The following is a 9,192-nucleotide window of genomic DNA, read 5'->3' on the forward strand; positions in this document are numbered from 1 at the left end:
GACCGAGTTTGACCCGATTCAAGGTATATTCTACTCCTTCTCTTCTTTTTGATAAAGTCGTGTGTATATCCTGTATATATATTATAAAGTCGTGTGTATATCTTGTGTATATATTATAAATATATAGTGTATATACATATTTATATATGTATGTATCGTGTGTATATACTATACGCACAACTTATTCTTTTACATATATATGAATTTACGGGAGAAATGGCTAGCGAAAGAAGTGATGGGAAGAAAACTGATCCAGCATAGAAGTATTCAATACAAGTTGAACCTGGAAATCGTGACAAAATGCAATGTAATTTATGTAGCAAAATACTGTGTGGAGGAGTTTTCCGAGTGAAAGAGCACTTAATTGGGGGACGTCGAAACGCAAAACATGTACCAAAACACCAATAGAGGTCAGAAAAGATATCGAGGAATATATGGAAACCAAAAAAAAATCAAGAGAAATGGAGCAATACATTCAAGCTGTTATTGATTCAGATGAAGATTCTCTCGATGGTACATCGAAGTCGAACAAATGGTCCACTGCAAGTACTCCTCATTTGAAGTCTTAGTCTAAGTCGAGCAAAACTTCGAAGGGGCCAATTGACCTTTATATGATTCCTGATCCAGAAACAACAGTAATGAAAAGGAAGGCTAATGGGCAGCTGAAAATAAATGAGAATGATCATGTACTGAAGGAGTTGAGAGCCCGAGCATGTACTGCCTTTGCTAGATGGATGTATGATGCAGGACTTTCCTTCAATTCTGTTAATTATGACGGTTTTCCCGTAATGGTAGAGGCCTTTGCACAATGCGGACCAGGTGTGAAGCCTCCTAGTTATCACGAGGTTAGAGTTCCTTTGCTAAAAAAAGAAGTTGATCACGCCAAAGGTTATGTAACAGAGCTAGAGCAACAATGGGATAAGTTTGGTTGTTCATTGATGTGTGATGGTTGGACGGATGACGTCTAAAGATCTTTAATAAATTTTCTTGCCAATAGTCCAAAGGGAAGTGTTTTCATTGAATCAGTTGACTCATCGGCTTCTACAAAAAAATTTATGAGTTGCTTTGCGGATACATCGAGAAGATTGAACCTGCTAGAGTTGTGCAAGTGGTTACATACGGTGCTTCAAATACCAAATTGGCTGGTAAGGTACTAAGGTCTTAATAAAATTTTATCTTTGTGATAGTGATCAGATTTAAATTATTGTATTCTTAAACCTTTTAACAGGAAAGCTCTTGGAGGTCAAATATCCACATTTATTTTGGACCCCTTGTGCGGCTCATTGCTTGGATTTAATCCCGGAAGATATTTTTAAATTGAAGAACACGAAGGCAACATTTGAAAGGACTGTTAAACTGAATTCTTACATATATACCAGGCCTACATTGGTAAACATATTGAGGCAGTTCACAAAATACAGGGAGCTAATCAGACCAGCGAAAACTCAATTTGCAATGGCTTTTCTCACCCTGGACAGAATTCACAACCAGCAGGCTAATTTGAGATTTTTTTTTTCATCAAACGAATGGCTTGAAAGCAAATACTCAAAGGAGAGAAGCGGTAAAGATGTTGCCGAAATTGTTTTCATGCCGTCATTTTGGAATAATGTGGTATTTTCACTTAATGTGGTAGGACCTCTTGTTCAAGTGTTAAGGCTTGTTGATGAGGAAAAGAAACCTGCAATGGGATATATATACGAGGCAATGGATAGAGCAAATGAGGCAATTACAAAGTCCTTTAAGAAAGTTGAGAAAAAGTACTCACACATTTATGAAATAATTGATGAAAGGTAATATACGACTCCCTCATTTGTGTAATTGTTAAAAGAGGCTGATAGATAAAATAGTTGGTATTTTTATGCTAGGTGGAATGTACAGTTGCATCAGCCCCTACATGCTGCTGGATATTATCTTAATCCAGAATTTTATTCTACAAATTTAGACATTGAATCGGATCATGAAGTGATAAATGGGCTTTACACTTGTATTGAGAAGATGGTACCTAGTCAAACTGAACAAGATAGAATTGCTGACCAGATTTCATTATATAGAAACGCAGACAATCTCTTTGGAATCTCAATGGCTCGAAGGCAAAGGAGTTCAAAATCTCCAGGTTACATAAATATAATGAAGTAAATTGTAAAATTTATTTAATAAATCAGTCCACATTCCATTCTTATGTTCACTGTACTAATATTTCAGCGGAGTGGTGGATCTCTTATGGTGGTTGTGTGCCTGATTTACAAAAACTTGCAATCAAAATCCATAGTTTCACTTGCAGCTCGTCCGGTTGCGAACGAAATTGGAGCACATTTCAGCATGTAAGTTATAAAATTTGTATGTTGAATTATTTGTATATTTAATTAATGTGTATTCTTACAAGAAAGATTATGTTTGTACATTGCAGCTTCATTCCAAAAAGAGGAATCGACTTGCTCAACAACGTTTGAATGATTTAGTTTTTGTCAAATACAATAGAGCCTTGAGACATTGATATGCGTTGCGTGACACCATTGACCCTATATCTTTGGAAGATATTGATGAAATCAACGAATGGATGATGGGAAGGCTTGATGATGATGAAGGAAATGAATTTGTTTTTGACGAGGATGAAAGATTGACCTGGCAGGATGTTGCTACAACTAGCGGTGCAAGAGAAGCTCGATATAACTCTAGATCACAAACACAAGCTGCTACATCATAAACACAAGCTACTGCTTCTACTAATAGGAAGGGGAAGCGTCCATGTGAGCCATCATCTAGTTTCCGCTTGATTGACGAAGAGGACGAGGAATATGAGTTCGAATTTGAGGAAAGGAGCACCCAAGCTGATGAATTTAATGTTGATCAGCTCGAACATGAAGATTTTTAATTTGGATGTCTTAATTTGTTTCTTTTAATTTCTAGACACCCCCTAGACTTATTTTCTTTCCACTGTTATTGTTTGAGACTGTGACTTAATTTTTTTCTTTTCATTTCTGGCCATTCTAGACTTTTTAACAGTTATTAGTAGTTAACTGTTTGTTAATTAATTCCAAAGGGTTTGTAGAATTTATCCTGCAAGGAGCCAAACTGCCAAAGAGAGCTAGTGACAAGCATAATGTGTACTGGACTGGTGCAGTGCAAGTATGTAACATTCAGTATTAATTATTCTTAAAAATTTCAGGTATGTTGCACTTTTAAGCTCAAAGCAAGCTTTATTAAGTATTTGTGGTGTTTTTGCATAATTATATCAATTATAAATTCATTTTCTAAATAAATTTATTTTACTTCGATGAGGCGCGCGCCTCGCCTCGCGTTTCATCGCCTAGGCTCCAAGGGACCCTAGCGCCTCGGTGCGCATTTCGCCTTTAATAACATTGCATATAACATAATAATAAGTAGCCTAAAAAGTCGGTTCGATAAAAACATCATCAATGGAATCAGAATTAACCTAAATGCAGGTTGGCAATTCACATGTGCTCCTCCTTTCTTACCGCCAAATTCATCGGGAGGACCTCTCTGTCCACCTCTATACCCATCCCTGCCACCAAATCTAGGTGTTTTTCTCTCAAACCAGGACAACCTCCATCAGAGTCTGCAGGACAATGTCGGATGTGAGATTGAGATAAGCCCTGAGAAACCCAATTTGGTAAGGTCTTAATCGTAATGCATCTAAACAAATGTCTCACGTGCATTCTCTTTCGACTTAAAGCTCCGCTTTAGCTTAATCACTTGTAGATTCAGGAAATTGATAATGGGGTGTCTCACAAGATTTTAATCTTTTTTTTGCATAGCAAACACCCTCTGTACATTATATCCATTCATCAATTCATTACATAAACATAATAAACACATACAAAACATAAAATAAAAGAATAAATCTATCTAAAATTAACAACCTAGACTATTAGAATAGAGAAAAGCAAAGAACTAAAGTAAATACCTATCGATTCTCATTGGCAGTTACATAATAAATCTTGCACATCATTTTCTAAAAAACATTTGAGCTGCATCAAATGAGATCATTTACCTGATACTATAACTTTTGACACGAAGAATCCAGATATTTTTCCTGATTAATACAATACAATACATAGCTTAATATAAACCGCCAACAGATTAATATGTAAGTTTAAAGATTAAAAAAAATTAAAAAAAATTATTATGATAGCATGAGTATTGCACCTGCTTACTTCCTGAGAAGTGCAAGCACATGCATACGGTCGGTATAAAATTGGCCTAAAAGGCTATTTATGAATATCTGTATAAGTATAAATAGTGGAAAAAGAGGGGTATTAATAGTGGAAAAAGAGGGGTATAAACCGTCAACAGTGTTAGTGTTTGTGCCATAAGTATGAATATCTGTGATTGTTTTCCCCTCTTTTATTTTATATAGATATTCCATAAGACGAATTAACTCATGTGTGTGAAGTGTTAGTGTTTGTGCCCTAGAGACAACACTATGATGTTTTAGTTAAAGACATTTGGATTATTAATATTTATGTTCTATCGATTATTCCCTTTATAATTTATTAATTCTTAATTTACTGTGATATAATTGTTAGATTAATAAATGTCCTTGGAATATGTTGTGAATATGTTGTGAACTTGATGATTTCATTAACAAAATACCTTAGTAGATTTAACTTAGTGAAAAATGTAGCACTCGACGGATAAGGAATATAGTCCCGACGGATGACTCAATATAGTCCCGACGGATGATGATTTTTTTCCATCGAGTGAGTAGCTTGTGTAATAATAAGTCATGAAGCACATTTTTGCAAACATATTTGTTTAGATTCTGTAGTAGCATATAAGTCATGTTGACTTTAATTAGATATGCAGAATAGGTTGATTAATTGTACATAGATGATGTCTTGTAATTCTGCATAAATGAAATAAAGTCAAGTGCCAAATAGCTACCCGACGGATGATCAACAAAGCTACCCGACATATGATCAACAAGGCAACCTGACGGATGATCATGTACCCGACGGATAATCAATTTGAACATTTGTTGACAGTGACAACACAGTCACATGCGTCGAGTGTATGCAAAAGGAATGTGGAAGCCTATTCAACCGTGTTTTTGAGAACAAAGAAGCATTGCCATTTCCATGCTATTATGAAGATATTCAAAGATGCTGGAATAGAGTAATGAAGCAACATAGTATTAGACTTGATAGGTTTTGTTTTATTATCTTGTCTTATTACTGTGTAATCTTGGTAATATATAAACCAAGAGTAGCAAATAGAACAACAATAGGACTAAGCAATATATTTTCTCAGAGAAACAATTGTAAGCTGTATTTCTTGCATTTCTCTATAAGTTTAGTTGTTCTTATTGTTGTAAGCAGCTGTGAGCTTTTCAAGTTTCACAGGGTTCTCTTGATATATATATATATATATATATATCTGGTGGATACATTCAAATCCACCAGAAAGTTTTAAAGACTTGTGTTTTTATTACTTTGTGTTTTGATTTAACTAACTCTTATTCCGCACTTAGCAAATCAAACACCTATATATATTATTAAGATAGAATATTTTGTAATTCAGAAAAAGTTTCAAGAATTCCTTTTCTGGACAAAGATAATTACCATCACTGGAAGGTAAAGATGCATCTCCACTTACTTTCTCAAGATGAGGCCTATGTGGATTGCATAGAGAGAGACCCTCATGTACCAATGAGAGCTGCAACTGGAAATGAGCCATCAGTTCCCAAGCCAAGGCATGAATGGTCAGATCCTGATATTGAACAAGTCAGGAAAGACAAGAAGCCATAAATATTATGTTCTGTTAGGTCACACACACACTGTAGAGGGGGTGAATACAGTGTATAGTACACTCAAATCGAACTTTAAGAACTTAAGTAACAGAAAACAAACTTTATTGAAACAATAAACTCTGTTACAGTATGGAACTGTTACCTCTCAGTGATGAACAAATATCACGAGAGCTGCTAGGGTTACAATGAATAATCTTCTCTAATAATGATAACACTTATAGTGTAAACCCTATGTCTGTGTTTATATACTACACAGTTACAAGATAATCGCTAATTGATATGGAATATAATTTTGCTTCCTAAAATATATCAATCAGATATCTTTTCTTCCAAGTATTCCATTCTTTACAGAATTCCTTCTTCATGCATATCTCTTCTTATGTTTATCTTGATCTTCTTTCCTTTAATCAGCTACTGTCCTTATCTGATCGTCCTTCAGCACTTAAGTTCTGATATCTATCTTCTGATGATTATCTCCTGATAACATAAGTACTGATATTCTTAAGTCCTGACTTCCAGTATAAGTACTGATCAACAGTTAAGTACTGATTTATCCTGTTCAAGTAAGATCTGAAAGCTAAACATAAAACATATTAGCCATGACATTATCAAATATATCTAACAATCTCCCCCAACTTGTAAATTAACATAATATACAAGTTTAACAGATATTTGATGATGTCAAAAACATTAAGTACAAATGCATGAGAATTAGACTAGATAACTACAACTTACAGTCCTTAAAGCTTTTACCAATTTCAACTTCTGATAACAACTTCAGTCTGTATAAATATCAGAATTTAAGCAGTTGTAGATCTTCGACTTGGCTTCATCATTTTCTGATCTCTCTGATGTCAGGATTTGTTCTGAGATAGTTCTTCAACAAACATTTCTCAGCATATCTGAGTTCATCAATCATTCTCCTTTTGACATCTTTAAGCTCTGCAGTATCTTCACCAGTTTGAAAGATTACAGCTCTGAGATCATTGATCTTTGCTTTTCTCAACTCCTGATCTAGTCTTATGACATAAGCTTTGTCAGACTCTAGATTGAATTCAAGTCCCTTAATACCAAGATATGTTCTGATCTGTGCAGTATTAGGCTTCATATCAATAATATCACCATTGTGATCTCTGTACTTTGGAACATATATGCTGTCAGACTTAACAGTATAAAGCCTTTCTGTCTCTGAATCTGTTCTTTTAAGTAGTTTGCAGCAGTCCCTGTTATTCTGTCATCCACTTGAAGTAAGAAAAGTACATGCTCCAATTCTTCAAAATACTTCAATGGAATGGCATTTTGTCTTATATGATAAACCCTACCATCTGTCATGAAATACAACATGATGTATTCTTTCAAGTAGGTATGGTAAACCATCTGTACAGATTCCAGTTGATTCAATCTCTCAGGAGTTGCTCCAATACCTGGTTCACTCAAGGAAGTTGGATCATTGGTAGTGTTGTGTACTCTTCTTTCATCAGCACTTCCCAATCCAGTTTTATCTCTAGCTTCCTTTCCAGTAACTACTCTTGCTTCAAAACCACTTGCAGTAGTCTTCAAAGATTGAGTCTGTTTTGCTTTAGTGAATCCTGGTAGGAGTGTCTTTGATCTATTTTCTGATATCAAGTTAACTTGAGCTATGTCAAAGGTTACTTGCTTCTTCTGAATATCAGAACTTACAATTTCTTGACTCTGAACAACTTGAGCCATGTCAGAGGTTGTTTTAAGAACTTTTCTTGAAGTCAGAGCAAGATCATCCTTTTCATCAGTAATTTCTTCTTCCTCAGGAGGTACATAAACCTTGATAGGTTCACCAACCTTTTCTTTACCCTTGGACCTTGGATCTATCTGTGGTTGTGATCTAGCCAATATTGCTTCAGTATGTATCCTTTCTTTGATCACAATGCCTTTGAGTTTTGGAAGTGATTTTTTACCAGAAGCTTCAGATTTAGATGTGACTTTCTCTGATTTAAGTCTGGCTTCTTCTTCCTTTAAACTTTCGAAGTCCATTCCTGGATTTTCTTGAAGAAATAACTGTCTTGACATTTCCTCATCAAGATCTAGAAGTTCATCAGAACTTATCCTTTTACCAGCAGCAGAACTTATTCTTTTCCCAGTATCAGAACTTGTCCTGTGACTAGCTTGTCTTGATGTAAACCTTCTACCTTGACTATGACCGCTACCCATTCCAGAGTATCCTTGATCATCATTTCCATCATCCTTTCCTTGCAGTGTCTTGTTAGTTTTGCATTTGGACTTAATTACCTTCTCCCCCTTTTTGGCATCAGCAGGTAGTAAAAGAGAGATAAGTAATTCCACTGAGGATTGGATTTCAGTAAGTTGCGATTGTTGAGAAGCTTGATTTGTCAGAATTTCATCAATCTGAGCTTGTTGTTTCTCTTAAGTTTTCTCAATATAAGCAATCATGTCAATGGTAGGTTGAAAGAACTTTTTCTTATCAATTTTCCAAACTTGTTCCTGTTTGATAAAGTTCTCCTGAATCTTGTGTAGCTCTGCATGAGTAGTTGAATGAAGACCTTGTAGATGTTTAGTACTCAATGCAGTGACTCTAAGCTGGGTTTTAAAATCATCAGAATTTAACATTTCATCAGCTTTAGTCAAGTGCTCAGCAAGATGTTTTTCAGTTGGAACACATGAAACTGAGTTCCATTCCTTAGTCCACTCCTGACCTGCAGGAGTTTCACTCCAAGGTACTGGTGCTTCCCTGGTAACAAACTTCTTTACCAGTTCAGACTTAGGAAGAGTCTGTTGAGGAGTATATCCTGAAGGACCTGCTTTATCAGCATCTACAGTTGGAGCAGCATCACCAGTATCTCCAGCATTTGCAGCATCAGAACTTAAAGAATCAGTATCTTCTGATAAGACAACAGTGTGAGTAGCAATGGAGGCTTCAGCATCCTCTAATTGCTGATCTGATACTAAGTTCTGATCAACAGCTATATCCTGATGCTCACCTAAAGTCTGATCATCAACATCTTGATGCAGAGAAGGTGTTGTTGATAACTCTGGAGTTTGAACAGCATCAGTAACAGGTGTTGTGGAAGGATTATTTGCTGTTGGAGCTTCTAAGAGAAATACTTCAGACACAACCAAGTGTTGAACATCAATATCAGCACTTGTGCCTGGATCAACAAGAGACACAGATGGTGAGTTAGCCTTGTCAGATACAGCTTCCTGAGATGGAGTTGATGGAGAAGAAGTGATTGGAGCAAATTCCTTGTCTTGTGAGATCAGATATTTCTGATCCCCTTCCTTAGCTGCTTCCTCTTCATCATCTTAAACTGGCCTTTGTGCCCTCTGTTTCTTGTACTTCCTTGTTGATTTGGATTCCTTGGGAGTTTCAGGAACTGTCATTCGTCGAAGCCTCTTGAGAAGCCTAGAACCCCCAATTTCAGAATCCT

At 35.8% G+C, this 9,192-nt stretch overlaps 1 protein-coding gene across 1 annotated transcript; it reads left to right on the forward strand.

The window, feature by feature from the left end:
- The first annotated feature begins 216 nt into the window (after positions 1-216).
- Positions 217-3,063, forward strand: LOC141717112 (uncharacterized). The gene is made up of 5 exons (XM_074519224.1): positions 217-1,145; positions 1,229-1,790; positions 1,866-2,113; positions 2,203-2,321; positions 2,408-3,063. The coding sequence occupies exons 2-5, from the start codon at positions 1,456-1,458 to the stop codon at positions 2,492-2,494; spliced, it is 789 nt and encodes a 262-aa protein (XP_074375325.1). The 5' UTR covers positions 217-1,145; positions 1,229-1,455; the 3' UTR covers positions 2,495-3,063.
- Positions 3,064-9,192: the final 6,129 nt, after the last annotated feature.

Source organism: Apium graveolens, chromosome 4 (assembly GCF_009905375.1).
Source record: "Apium graveolens cultivar Ventura chromosome 4, ASM990537v1, whole genome shotgun sequence".
In the NCBI taxonomy this organism is placed as follows: domain Eukaryota; kingdom Viridiplantae; phylum Streptophyta; class Magnoliopsida; order Apiales; family Apiaceae; genus Apium; species Apium graveolens.

What these genes read in the sequence shown, in the direction of transcription:
- LOC141717112 (XM_074519224.1), top strand. Translation starts at nt 1,456, where the DNA reads ATGGCTTTTCTCACCCTGGACAGAATTCACAACCAGCAGGCTAATTTG. An exon ending in TATGAAATAATTGATGAAAG is followed by an intron (nt 1,791 to 1,865) that starts GTAATATACGAC and finishes TTTTTATGCTAG; the next exon opens with GTGGAATGTACAGTTGCATC. An exon ending in AAGGAGTTCAAAATCTCCAG is followed by an intron (nt 2,114 to 2,202) that starts GTTACATAAATA and finishes CTAATATTTCAG; the next exon opens with CGGAGTGGTGGATCTCTTAT.